The sequence below is a fragment of the Piliocolobus tephrosceles genome, unplaced genomic scaffold (assembly GCF_002776525.5).
Source record: "Piliocolobus tephrosceles isolate RC106 unplaced genomic scaffold, ASM277652v3 unscaffolded_35666, whole genome shotgun sequence".
NCBI lineage: Eukaryota > Metazoa > Chordata > Mammalia > Primates > Cercopithecidae > Piliocolobus > Piliocolobus tephrosceles.
This window is the reverse complement of record NW_022319494.1, coordinates 406-15,556: the sequence shown is the minus strand read 5'-3', so window position 1 is coordinate 15,556 and position 15,151 is coordinate 406. Positions and strand designations below refer to the sequence as shown.

Below are 15,151 nucleotides of genomic sequence, written 5' to 3'. Positions count from 1 at the left end.
GATTAGAGATCAGTGTTCATTTCTGGCTCAGTACAATCTGTAATCTTTTTTTTTTTTTTCTTTATTTTTTTTATTTTTATTTTTTTTATTTTTTATTTTTTATTTTTATTATACTTTAAGTTCTAGGGTACATGTGCATAACGTGCAGGTTACATATGTATACATGTGCCATGTTGGTGTGCTACACCCATCAACTCGTCAGCACCCATCAATTCATCATTTATATCAGGTATAACTCCCCAATGCAATCCCTCCCCCCTCCCCCCTCCCCCCTCCCCATGATAGTATAACAATCTGTAATCTTAAACGTGTGCTCCTGTGACTAACACCCTTCAAGAACCCTGAGAAACTCATCTCCATGCTTCTTACCCTCTGCACATCAAATGAAAGGTGACCACCTCCAAACACCATCAGGTTTACTGGGTTGTACTGCTGCTATCATGGGTATGGCACGGGAGGAGCTGACAATGGGTGGGCTTGATTAAAAGAAAAGCAACTTAACTTACCAAGTCTTTCATTTTGGGGAGCACAAATACCATAGATAACAGTGTATTATACATCAGTTGTGCTGGGTATTCATTTTCTTATTTTTTCTTTGTGTTTCATTTTACCATTCTTGAGTTACTTGTGAATTGCATGGCATTTGCAAAAGTTGCATATTTAATGGCTAAAGGATACGAATTCATATCACCCAAATTTGTATTAATGCAGGTCTAGACAGAAAATTCATAATGGATGTAGGTTCTAAAATAGTGTTTTAAGAGATGATGAAATGGCAATGTAACTGATCATTGGTTTATATATACAATTTCAATATCTTCCAATATTGTCTGCAATAGTAATAATACACCTTATGCAAACCCCCTTACAATTTGAACCAAAATTTAATCATAAAATTACTACTGCATTTTCAAGTCTTATTGCCAATTCACCTGAGAAAACTTTCTCTAAATAGAAATTAATTTTTTTAAATTACTAAGAAATACAATGACTCAGCAAAGGTGGTCAAATTTGAAAAAACTGTCAACAGAACATGTATTGTATGGAAAGCTTGATTATAAAACATATCATATTTTTCTGAAATTAATTTTTAAAAATAACATTTATGGGATAAATATAGAGTAATTTATGAATTAATGTCTTTGTCTTATTACTCATTCAAATATTACCTGCCTATTACTAGGACACCTAGACATAAACCATAGTAATTAAGTCACTTTTGATATTTTGTTTACTGTGAATCATGTAAAAAGCCATAACATTATTTTCTATTTGTTTCAACAAAAATGCTTATATTTCAAAGTAGAAGGATAGAAGATATTTTAAATAAATGTTTGTTAGCTTCATTTTTAAACTTTAAATATTTCAATATGAGGTACGTTGAGCTTTATTTGCATTTGGGCCTTGGATCTCTTATATGTGAGAGGAGTTACAAAGTTATTGCAAAACTTGGCTGTAGTTTGACCCAGGGTTGTGGCAGTGAAGAGGCACTGTTCCTCAAACTCTGTGCACATTCTGAAGAAAGCACCAAAGGATTATCTGACAAATTAAATTTAAGTATAAAAGAGAAAAATCAAGTGACACAAGGTTTTAGCCTGAGAAGCTGAACAGAACTTATCACTATGTGAGTTAAGGAAGAATGCAGGAGGAGCAGCTTGATTTTGTCTTGTTAAGCTTGGGATGTCCATTTCACTCTCAGCAGTTTAAGCAGTTGGTACTCAGGGCTGGCATTCAGGTGTGTATATTTGGTAATCATCAGGGTAGGAACAGGGTAGGGTTTGTGTTCAAATCCTTGGGATGGGATTTGAATTTTATATTCTTTTTTCTACTTTCCTTGATTTTTCTACTTTTGAGAAAATGGGAGACATAATGTTGTTGAAAGATAGGGGTACTCAGTTGTCCAGTTCTTCACCTTCATAGAGAAAATGGCATGAAGAACCTAGAACCTCCCTCCCAAAGCCACTACCAGAGAACAGCAACTTCCTTGGTTTGGATGCCTCAGAAGGAATTCATAATCAACTACTACTCCTGGACCCTAACCCTGAGCTTGTAACTCCAGACTTCCTCTGAAGTGTCAGCCACAAACACTGGTGTAAGATGCTGACTGATACCCCAAATCTTACATATGAATTGTTGTACCCCTATCAGCCCTCTGTCTGGTTCTCTTTTGTATCACATCCTGTGGTGTGGTTTTTTCTTCTATATTCTAGGCTGCTTGTCTCTCAGACTCCCCAAATTGTTCCAATCCACTCATAGAAATGGTATAAAGAGAAAAAAATAAAAATAAGAACTTATGAATAAGAGACAAAACTCTAAGTTCCTGAATTTCTTTATTATTCAATTATAATGGGAAAAAGAAAAAAATTTAAATATAAGCATCACTTTTTAAATCACTTGCAAATTATCTTATTCTCCCTCTGACAAATACAAGCACAGCTACAACTAAAGCAATATTACATTCTAAATAGGGAGGAATTGCTGAAGAAAGGGAGAAACGTCAGAGGTTAAATTTACCCCTGTTGGATCCTTAAATGAGAAACGAATGCAACATTTCCAAAATGGATATACTACAGAATGCTCTTTCACAGTATGTTACTTGATCAGTTCTATATCCAAAATAAACGTGATCATTGGATAAAACAAAATTAAACAAACTTATTTTCTGTGGAATATCTGAGACTACACTAATGTGCTTCATAGATCTACAATAGGAAGATAGAATATAGTACTTCCAATACTTATTTGATGCAGAACCCACTTTCTTCCAGTAGTTCATAATAACAACTTCCAGAAATGGTATTCCTCTGAACACAGTTTGAGAAATACATGTATAAAAACATCATTCACTTTTGAGACTGTCACTCATATATATGTGTATATATATGTGTGTATATATATATATGTGTGTGTATATATGTGTGTGTATATATACCCACACACATGTATATAGATATATGTGTGTATATACATATGTGTATATATGTGTGTGTATATACAAGTGTGTGTATATATACACATATAGATATAAAAATATATATAAAGTGAATGATGTTTGCCAAAGTGGGCAGTGCAACAAAGTAGGCAGAACAAGACCAGAAAGTTTTCTATCACCCATTCCCTGTCTTGATGCACCAAGATTTGCAAATCTGCATAACTATACCTTCATAGAACCAAATTCAATTTGGATTCAGTACATTTTCTTTTTTAAAAAAAATTAAACCAGCCAGGCGCAGTGGCTCACACCTGTAATCCCAACACTTTGGGAGACCAAGGCAGGAAGATCACTTGAGCCCAGGAGTTTAAGACCAGCCAGGGTAACATAGGGAGATTCCATCTATACAAAAATAAAGAATAAATAAATAAATTAGCCAAGCATGGTGACAAAGTCCTGTGATCCGAGGTACTTGGGAGGCTAAGGTGGGGGGAACGTGTGGGCATAGGAAGTTGAGGCTGCAGTGAGCCAGAATCGCTCCACTGCACTCCAGCTTGGGCTACAGAGCAAAATCCTGTCTCAGAAAAAAAAGAAAAAAGAAACCACTGAATTATCAAATATTCACAATTATTATACATTTGCATTGCAAATGAACTCCCAAATCCCCACCTGCTCCAGCAATGTTATCTCTGAATAACTTGAATTAATTATTATAGAGATAATGATAATGATGCCAAAGAATTTATCCTAATTAAATGTTCTATCATGAAGAAAAGGCAAAAATTCAGATCAATAATGATTTCATTTTATTCTTGATTCTTTTGGGGACATTCAGTTCTGCTAAGCACAATAATTTGATGAATGCTTTCATCTTCACTATGATTATCAACTTTTTCTTACATTTTACCCAACACACAAGTCCATATAATACAAGTTTTCTGAGCAAACCTTTACACATTGATAAATTTTAAATATCCTTTAGCTAGTCTTTGCCACCCTTTCTGTGTTATCTCCATGAATTAAACTAACATGAGAATAGTTCCATTTTGTCAGAAGGCAACCCACCCAAGATAGTCAAAAACTTGCTCATACTCTACAATTCACACAGAAAGAAGTGACACACATTTATCTGAGATATAGAAGATATTTAGTAAGAATATATTTATTAATTATAAATCCCATTCATACTTTGTATGCAAATATTAATTATTCTACTTAAATTGAATGAGTAATGCTAATATTATCATGCTAAATTTTAAAAGCTAGCTACAAAGGTAGTAGACATATGCTCTCAAATACATATAAAAGTTTTTAAAGGAGGTGCCTTAAAATAGGAATAATAATTGGCTCTAGGTGACTTCTTTTAATTTTTCTGTATTATTTTTATAATCTTGAAAACAAGGAAGTTGTTTTTTAATGGCACTACTCTATGTTAACTGACTTATTCCACTAAATCTAAACTACAGGATTCAGGACACAAATTTATGGTGAAATTCCAGAAGTTTCCTCTGGGTACAAAAGGAACCCAGTAAAAATGCTGTCATCCTCAGCACTGACATACACCCTATTCCAATCTTTTGACACTTCAAGCCAGACTTGGTCTCCTGCACTTAATTTCAAGATGATGAGGAGAGAGGCCTGGTCTATTTCGTGACCATAGAGAGTTTCTCTGGACTTGAACTGCTTCTTATCCTGGGCCACCAGACTGATTCGAGCAGGTTGCACCCTCACCGTAACATGGTAGGAAAAAACATATGTCCCAGGAATAGAGCAGTTAAACTTCCCAGTGGCAGGACTATAATTCCCTTGGTCATTATAGAGAACCTTTTCAAATTTGATGGGGATGTTAGGAGGAGGAAAAGGCTTTAACAAAGCAGCACCGAAAACCGACCGGGGCACTCTAGCCACCTCACCCTTGGAGCCTTAAAAGCCCCGAAAGCCCTTATTCCCAATGGGGCCTCGGACCCTTTTGCTGCTAGTGTCACCCTTTGGCCCAGTAGGTCCCAGGAGACCAGGAGGACCTAACTCTCCCTTTTCTCCTTTAACCCCTGGATCACCTTTGGCCCCAGGCAGACCACTGTGTTCGCTTTTGCCTTCCATTCCACTGTCTCCTTTGCTACCTTTTTCTCCTTTCATACCTACCTCACCTTTCTGTCCTTTTCCTCCCCTCTCCCCAGAATCTCCACAGTAGCCCTTATCCCCCATCTCCCCCTTCTCTCCCTTGGCTCCAGGCCCTCCATGCAGGCCCGGTGAGCCCATAGCCCCTTGGTCTCCTTTTTCTCCTTTGGTACAATTCCCACATGTGTCTCCCTTGGAACCTTTTTGTCCTTTCACTCCTCCCAAACCAGTGTTTCCTTTATCTCCCTTAGGGCCAGGTTCACCTGAAATGGAAAATTAAAGTAATGTTTAAGGACCACAGAGGCCATAAGCAGCATGCTATTACCACAGAGCTCAAAAAAGTAGAAACAAACCTACTAATTAGGAAACCTGGTTCTTGCCTCAGTAAAAATTGTGCTTAGGAGGCTCTGACAATGAATAATTTATATTATGCCATGCTCTTAGAAGTGGAATAGTTAATGCTTCCAAGAAACAGTGGCTTATATTCAGATGTCATATATCTAGTTATTTTTGTTTTTTACTTTTAAGATAATAAAGAATACTAGGACTGTAGTTGTTCATTGTATTCCATTGCCCTTTGCATTTACCCCCATATTGTCCATTCGAGCCTAAATTATTATTGGCAAGGAAACTGAGACCCAGAACAAGTGAGGGATTTTTATTTTCCATTGACAGCTAGAGAGAGAAGCAGAACACAGATACTATTACCTGGTCTCCAAATTCCTAGACTGGTTCTCCTTCATCAAGTCAGTATACCAAATTATTAGAAGAATAACAGTAATTTGTATTTTCAGCTTACCTCTCCAATCATTTTAAATACAAACAGGAAGAGAATGAAGGGCTATATTGTGCACATGACTGTACACAGTAGATACATTTCATGCTCTACCTTGTGCTCCAGGTTTTCCTGGGTATCCTGGAACTCCTTGGTCCCCACGTTCTCCTTTGAGCCCTAAAATGATATTAAGATTAACTTTTTACCAACTACATCATTTATGATATATTTAATATTCCTCTCACAACCATGTCACATTCCAGTGTTTTCTTCAACCAAAATGGGCTAAAGGTAAAATTGTGTGGAAAAAGAATGTAGGCCGGGCATGGTGGCTCAATCCTATAATCCCAACACTGTGGGAGGCCGAAGCGGGTGGATCACCTGAGGTCAGGAGTTCGAGGCCAGCCTGGCCAACATGGTGAAACCCCATCTCTACAAAAAATACAAAAAACTAGCTGTGTGTGGTGGCGCACACCTGTAGTCCCAGCTACTTGGGAGGCTGAGGCACAAGAATCACTTGTACCCAGGAGGTGGAGATTTCTGTAAGCCGAGATCACACTGCTGCACTTTAGCCTGGGTGACAGAGTGAGACTCTGTCCAAAAAAAAAAAAAAAAAAAAATGTATTGAGGGTCATTAGGAATAATTAATTTTAACGGGTAAACTATTTAAAAGAGATCTGGAGGCAGTGATCCCTTGAAACAGAATTCATCTTTGCCCTCAGCATTTCCATGGCTCTTCAAACCTCTCATAAAACTCATGACATTCTGCTTGTATTATATATGTAAGTATTCATGGTTTTCCCAACATGAATTTTGAATAAAGTTAAAATGCCTTCTTCATATGGCCACAACGCCTGAGAAATAATGCCATGTTCCCTACAAGTTTAAACACAGGGCACAACATCCTGCAGTTGGCTAAAACTAATGATAACAAAAAAACGTCCAGGAAAAAAAAAAAAAAAAAAAAAAAAAACTGTTCTTTATATGGAGCATCTATGTAAGTATAGAACTGTAGGAATTCATAGTTGAAAAAAATGAAAACATCTGGATTTTCAGATAATTGTCATATTACCATAAAATATGGTTTTATATTGGGCCTCACTAAAAGCCCATACTATTATAGTTCAGTCACACTGAATTGATTTCAACTACAAATTAGCATAACAACAATAATAGTATTGATAATATCTCACTCTTATTACACATTTACTTTGTGTAGATAATTGTTCAAAGCTCTTACCTTTTCTTTACTTAATCCAGCCTTTTTACCTAACATAATTTTTACTTGACATTTAACATAATTTTTACTTGACATTAACACACCCTCTTCTATAACACACAGGTTCATATAACATAACACATTTAATCAATTGGAAAATTTTTAATTTATAGAAGTTTATAGCACCTGCCTTTCAAGAAAAGTAGGGAAGATATTTTTGTCATCATTTTATCAACAAGAGAAGCTGAGGTATGAAAAACTTTAAAGCATTGGACAGAGTCAAATACAACCACATATAACATTGGTTGGCATCAATTTGCTACCTATATTGTTTATGATATAACTAACACATTTTGTTTTATTTTTGTGAGGGAAAAAATAAATCCTAAGCCAAATTAAAAGTGGTGAGAATAGACTCCCCCCAGTTTCATAAGAACAACTAGAGAAATCCCACCATAGGTCATTTAGCAGAGTTTTCTAAGTTGCTAGCTACCCCAACACCACTCTGCATAAAAAGGAAAATTTGGAAATTAAACCATAGGCCATCAGGAAAATAACTGGATGCATTTTGAGAGAACCCAGCCCTAAATGGAAGGGAGGAGCCGATTCTATTCCTAGTCTTTGCCAATACTCAAATACCAACCTTCACCACACAGAGTTATGCTGGTTCTTGAGTTCTTTTAAAAAGTTTAGTTGCTTCCCCTAATTTACTCAACCAGGTCATGATTAACTGGAATGGAATCATTCAACTCATTTTTTTTTCTAACTTTCTGTCTTAACCAAGAGTCCAAGCTAAGCCTGGAACTGAAAGGAAAGTAGAGTTGCTACTTTATAAAGAACGGTTGAATGAATTTCTACTTTTGATCCTTCATCAAAGTGTATTCTTAAGAACCTTATTTTATTACACTTCCCTATTTTTTCTTCTATTTCCAGAAGTCTAGCTTCCAAAATGTGTGAATCACTGGGGAGGTTCATTGCTCATCTTTATTTCACAAGGTTTTCTGCTAACATAATTCAGGCACAAAAGGATTAAATGTTTCCAAGAATGAAAATCACATAACTGACAAGTGTGAAGTAGCTCTCTCTTCCCTTAGCATCTTTTTTTGAGTAATTACTTCACCGAATATTCTACCAGAAATGAGTTAGGCAGTTCCTGAGCCATGTGGAGGGTGATGTATAGATGGTATTAGGTCTTTTGACATGTGACACTGAGGCTAAAACATTTAACTTGATGGATAGATGGTATTTCTGCAGGCTGCTGGTATTCACTTAGGAATTTCTAAATATCCTAGTGAATCTGTAGCTTTCCTTCAGTACCTTTAAGCACTTATAGAACCAGGGATTTCCTGGGGCAGAAAGCCTTCTTTACTGATACACTTATGGAATTACAGAATTTCTGAGCTTGAAAAGAACTATAAAAGCACTCATAACTACAAATCTTCTTTGATAGTAAACAAGGTATAAATAAATATCTAGTTCATCTCCTTCAATTTCCAGGTGAAAGAAAATGACTGGCCCAATGTCATTATTATAAGCTTGATTACTTCTGTTTTAATTAAGATGTCTTCCCACCACTGACACTGGCTCTGATTTCAGAGTGAGCCAAGGGATATATTAAATTCCTCTTAGCAGGCATACTATCTACCTAAATTGAATATTCAGAGAATTGCCTGCACTAGTTAGTTCCATCTAATACAAAATTATTTGCATACAAAGGAAGTAGGCTCACATGAGCATGTACAGGAAGGGTATCTCTGTACCCTTCCCCAGAGACTATATACTCTATGGCTGCTAGTCACTAGATCAGCCAGGTGACCAATGAGAGATGGAAAAGCTGTGTGACAATCTGTGTGCCTGCATGCAGGCATTCAATGTTCCCAGGTAAGTTTAAAATTTCTCAGTTGGCTATTTAGAAAGTTAACATATTTATATCAAATATAATGTGCTTTACCAAATATTTATATTTTTTAAAATTGACTCACCTTCAAGAATCTAGTATTTAAGTAGCAAATTGCTCTTCTGAAAAATTATGCAGGATGTCTCTTGAGTTTTGACATGAATGAATTACCTACCTTTCTCTCCTTTGTAGCCTTTAGGGCCTTGGGGCCCAACAACCCCTGGTGGCCCTGGGATCCCCAAATTTCCAGTCTCGCCTTTAGCACCTAGAAATGGGATTGTAAATCACATCAGAATATAAAAGTTCTCTTTTGAAGTTCATTAGATAGGGGGGAAAAAAAGCATTTTATTGCAATAAATAAGTATCAATGACCTAATGATAACATCTGAGTGAAAATAAACCATCACAGAGTCCTAAGGGCAATATTTTTGTCTGATTTGCATTTTTGTAGTACCTGAATAGATAAATTGAGCCCATTAGTACTTGTCACTGTATTCATGGCAGTGATGGAATGATTCAGGGAAGCAGCACTATATCAAACAGGACCAAAATGATAATCTGACACTTAACCTCATGTGGACCACACTTTCACATTGGAAGTAAAAACACCTAGCACCTTTGCATTTGCCTTTTATTCACTTGCTCATTTACTCATTAACTATTTCTGAGGTGTCCTATACACCAAGCACCTCGCAAGGTGTTAGGAATGCAGCCATCAATATTCCAGCGGTCCCTACTCTCATGAAGCTGAGAGTCTATGGAAGAAAAGTATTGAACAAATAGCCACACAAATACATAGAAATTGTCAAATTGTAGTAAATGATATAAAGAAAAATACGAAGATCTTACTGAGGACTTAATTGATGAGATCAGAGGCTTCCTTGAGAAAATGGCATTAAGCCAAGACCCAAAGAATGGACTAAGATTTCCCAAAGCAGAGTAGCTTCCCTAAGTAGGACCAAGATAGTCTCAGCATTCTGAGCTCTTAAGCACTATGCTCTGTGGCAGAACCAGCAGACTAAGACGTATGAGCTCCCCAGGCAGGGTAATAACTTGGCACACCTTGGAATTGTTTGTCATATATATTTAGAGGAGAGAATGAACCCTGAGAACAGCCCAGTTAAATCCACCACTGGGTAAAACAAAAGCCCTGACGTTACAGAACTCACAGCCTTAGCAAATAGTTTAGCAACCAGCTGTGTCTACGTGACCATGCCCTTGGAATTTTCACCCCCTAGCAGCTTACCAGTCAGATAGGATATTAAGACTTCTGGTAAATATAATTTTCTCACTCTCATTAAAATTTTCAGTAATATTTTAGCAATCCTGATATCTTGGTGCCCAAGCTACAGCCCATCTCCTTGACTCCTTAATGCAGCTCTGCATAAATACTAACCGCATTTCCCAAAGGGTCCCTAAAATGGGATGAAATGAATGAAAAGCTTGGTGAAGATGTATAATTGCTGAGTTTATAGCATTAAATTCCTCAGGGAATGGTGAATTTTAAATTGGCATTCTGATCTTAACTTTACCTTGAATTCTCTTCTAAATGACATGTAAAAGCTGAAATGCATTAGAATAAAGCTGAGAGCATATTCATCGTGTATGTATTATAGACATCTGAAATCTTGAAATACATAACCATGGCATTCAAATGAGAAAGTCACTGGGCAACGACACAGTATTGCCTCAGAAATTCAATGAGAAGCAAATGGAATCCTAAGCTTTATTCTCCACCTCAGAGCCATTCCATTTCTAATCCTAACTACAAATAGCACCCAGAAAATCCACCAGTCAGCACATATTCTTGCAAGGCAACAGAAGTTTCATTTACCCTTTTAAAATCAGCCACTAATGAAAAAATTGTACTGGTAATAAACCTGTGCATCTTAAAGAACCACAGCACCATGCTGGGGGTGGTAATCTCTGACTTTGCTCTCACCAGCCCTGTCCAGTATAATTGTCTACAATGATGGAAGAGCTATCTGTGCTGTCCAATACAGTGGCTGTTGAGCACTTGAACTATGGCTAATGTGGCTGATGAACTGAATTTTTTTACCTTATTCAATTTTAATTTTAATATTTATTAATTACCGCATTGAGCAACACAGCACCCATTTGCTTTTATAACAATGTGACACCTAGACCTGTTATCATTTGCATGGCAACATAGAAACTCTTGGGACAATTTCACCCCACAACCTACCTCTCAACTCTACCAACGTACAAGTGAGAAACATGACTTCTTATATTTTCAAATACCTGGCTGTCCAGTCTCTCCAGGTTCTCCTTTCTGGCCAGGTACAGTTGAACAACAATCACAACAATTCAAAAAGAAATCAGCTGTGTCAAGTGTGAAGTTTTCAAAGGGAAAGAGAGTGCCAGTGCCAAAGACAGAATCCAAGGCTGAGGGTTTGGTGATTCATTCTGCCATTTCAGCCATTTCTGTGAAGAGGGTTTCTTCTTCTGGAGGTGGGCCACTGGATGGCTTTAGACCCTTTGGCATCTCTCTTCTCTCAGATTTCTTCATAAATTTGGTATATGGTGTGGTCTTTGCTGTTGTGTTCATGCCAGCAATAGCCAAAATAATTAAAATAGGACAAAGCCAAGAAAACATCCACATATTTGAGGCTGGAAGAAAGATATAATAGTAAAATATATACATATTACATGAGGTCCAAATGAAAAGAGTAAGTGATATAAATATATACTCATATAAAAGAAATATATATGTATATGAACCATAAGAATGAACAATATGCATAATGTAGAATGATATATTTTCAATATATTTAATATGTAAATGTGTGCTTGAATCACTACAGAATATTTTGTGTATTATTTATTGTAAAGAACACTTTACTTCAATTCATCTTTCTGGTTGCTTTCTCAGTATTATATATTGTTCCCAACCATTCAAACTATCTTGCCAAATAGCAAACATGATCTATAATAAATACATCATGACTCAATAGCTCATATACCCTGTGGAAGATAAATGTGTATAATTTCTTGACTGATTGCACTCAGATTTATAGAAATCAAATACATTTATATTAGAAGGAGATGAAAAATATTGAACTGAATAGTTTATTCCAGCAAACTCAATTATTTCAAGAAAAAATACTGTGGAATAGTCCTTAAATCTACTAAGGATAATGGTCCTGTTGTGAGAGTAATTTTTGAAAATCTATTTTAGTAAGTGAAGAGAGAGACAATTAAAAATAATAAATTTGAATATATGCTACATCCTTAGATTCTTAACATGGCATTTAACTCTCCACTTCTTTGCTTTGTAATTTGGGGAGTTTTTCTAGAAATTCACATTTATTCTTGTATTATTTTAATGGGGAAAAATGTGGTTATTCTTAAAAGGCATTTGGCAATGTCCAAAGCGATATGATGTAAAGTTTCTAATGAGGTGAAATTTTGATAGTTCAGAGTATTCCATTCCCAATCAATTCCCAGCAGTCTAGGGGCTGCTAACAGATAGTCAGAGTTATTAATCCACATTTCCTGATAGGAGAAGGCAGCCATAATAAAGATAAATAGTAACAAAGTAAAGATAATGGAAATAAATATAGTAAAAAGGTCTACTGTTTATACAGTACCTACTCTGAGTAGATGCCTTACATTAATTAATCTAATAAGGCCTCACAACAACTCTCCATTCCCCCTTGAGAAGTGGAACATGACAAGGATGCTCTCTCTCATCCCTCCTATTCAACATAGTACTGGAAGTGCTAGCCAGAGCAATTAGGCAAGAAAAAGAAATAAATGGCATTCAAATAGGAAAAGAAGAAGTCAAACTCTCTCTCTTTGCAGAAAATATGATTATATACCTAGAAAACCATAGACTGCCAAAAGTCTCCTGGGACTGGTAAATGACTTCAGTAAAGTTTCAGGAAAGAAGATTAATGCACAAAAATCACTAGGGGTTCTATACACCAATAACATTCAAGCTGGGAGTCAAATCACATCAAGTTTGTAATTCCATTTACAATGCCATGAAAAAAATACCTAAGAGTACATCTAAGGAAGGAAGTGAAAGATCTGGAGAACTACAAGGAGAACTACAAAACACTGCTGAAAGAAATCAGACATGACACAAATAAATGAAAAAACATTCCATGCTCATGGATTAGCAGAATCAATATTGTTAAAGTAGTCATACTGCCCAAAGCAATAGACAGATTTAACACAATTTATTTCAATCTATCAATGTGACTTTTCACATGACTAGAAAAAAATTACTCTAAAATTCATGTGGGACCAAAAAAAGCATGATAATAACCAAAGCAATCCTAAGCAAAAAGAACAAAACCAGAGGCATCACATTACCCGATTTCAAACTATACTGTAAGGCTACAATAACCAAAACAGCATGGTACTGGTACAAAAACAGACACATAGACCAGTGAAACAGGATAGAGTATCCAGAAATAAAGCCACACATCTGTGACCATTTGATCTTTGATAAAGTCAACAAAAATATGTGATGCAGAAAGGACTCCCTATTCAGTAAATTGTCCTGTGATAGCTAGTTAACCATATGAAGAAGAATGAAACTGGACCCCTACCTTTCACTCTATGCAAAAATTAATTCAAGATGGATTACAGATTTAAATGTAAGACCTCAAACTATCAGAATCCAAGAAAAAAAAAAAAAAAAGACTAGAAAATGCCACTCTGGACATCAGCCTTGGGGAAAAAATTATGACTAAGCCTCAAAAGCAATTGCAACAGAAAGAAAAATTGACAAGTGGGACCTAATTAAACCAAGGAGCTTAAGCACAGCAAAAGAAACTATCAACAGAGTAAAGAGGCAACCTACAGAATGGAAGAAAATATTATCAAATTATCAGCTGAAAAGATCTAATAGTCAATCTATAAGGAACTTAAACAGTTCAACAAGCAAAAAAACAAACTATCACATTAAAAAATGGGCAAACGACATTAGACGACACTTCTCAAAAGAAGACATGCAAGCAGCCAACAAAGATGAAAAAATGCTCAGCATCGCTAATCAAAAGAAAAATGCGAATCAAAACCACAGTGAGATATCATCTCACACCAGTCAAAATGACTACTATTAAAAAGTCAAAAACAAACAGATTTCAGTGAAGATGAGAAGAAAAGGGAATGCTTGTACACTGTTAGTGGGAGTTAAATTAATTCAGCCACTATGGAAAGCAGTTTGAAGATTTCTCAAGGAACTTAAAACAGAACTACTATTTGACCCAGCAATCCTATTACTGGATACATATCCAATAAAAACCAATTTTCTCCCAATAAGACACATGCATTAGCATGCTCATTGCAGCATTATTTGCAATAACAAAGACATGAAATCAATCTAGGTACCTATCAACAGTGATGAAGAAAATGTGGTACATATACACCATGGAATACTATGCAGTCATAAAAAAGAATGGAATCATGTCCTTTGAAGCAACATAGATGCAGCTAGAGGCTATTATCATATCCAAATTAATGCAAGAACCGAAAACCAAATACTCCATGTTCTCACTTATAAGTGGAAACTAAACATTGGATAGTCATGGACATAAAGATGGCAACAATAAAAACCGGAGACTACTAGAGGCAGTAGGGAGGAGAGACGGAGGCAAGTTTTGGACAACTAACTATAGAGTACTATATTCAGTACCTGGGGATTGGATCATTTGTACCTCAAGCCTCAGCATCACACAACATACCCAGGTAACAAACCTGCACACATACCCACTGAACCTGAAATAAAAGTTGGAAAAGATTCTTAACTTAAGGGGAAACAAAGCCAGCTCCAGCAGGTGGGTGACACCATTATTCACCTTCACAGATGAGATAACAGGCACCAAGAGGTTACATACCTTCCCCAGGGTCACACAACCTGTAAGTTATAGACACAGGTCTCTTTAATTTCAGAGTCTAAACCCTTTTCCACAAATCATGTGGCATTTATAAAGATGAGATTAAAGCACAATAAATTCAAAGGTAGCTCCATGGAACAGAGCTATGATGAAACAAATATAAATCAGTGCAGATAAAAAAGGAGAAAGATAAGATGCTTTGTTTCCAAAATCATATAAAAATAGAAAAATGCTAACTTTCCTTTGAGTTATCTTTGCTACCATATTCATCCAGTCAACCAATATTTATTGAATATTGACAGTGTTAACAAGTCCTAAAATATTATATATGGTAACAACA

At 36.1% G+C, this 15,151-nt stretch overlaps 1 protein-coding gene across 1 annotated transcript; it reads right to left on the bottom strand.

The window, feature by feature from the left end:
- Positions 1 to 4,414: 4,414 nt before the first annotated feature.
- LOC111529256 (otolin-1) lies at positions 4,415 to 11,564 on the bottom strand. The gene is given in 4 exon segments (XM_023196148.2): positions 4,415 to 5,313; positions 5,940 to 6,002; positions 9,117 to 9,206; positions 11,204 to 11,564. Coding segments are annotated over 4 exon segments (1,413 nt in total).
- Between the last annotated feature and the right edge of the window lie 3,587 nt (positions 11,565 to 15,151).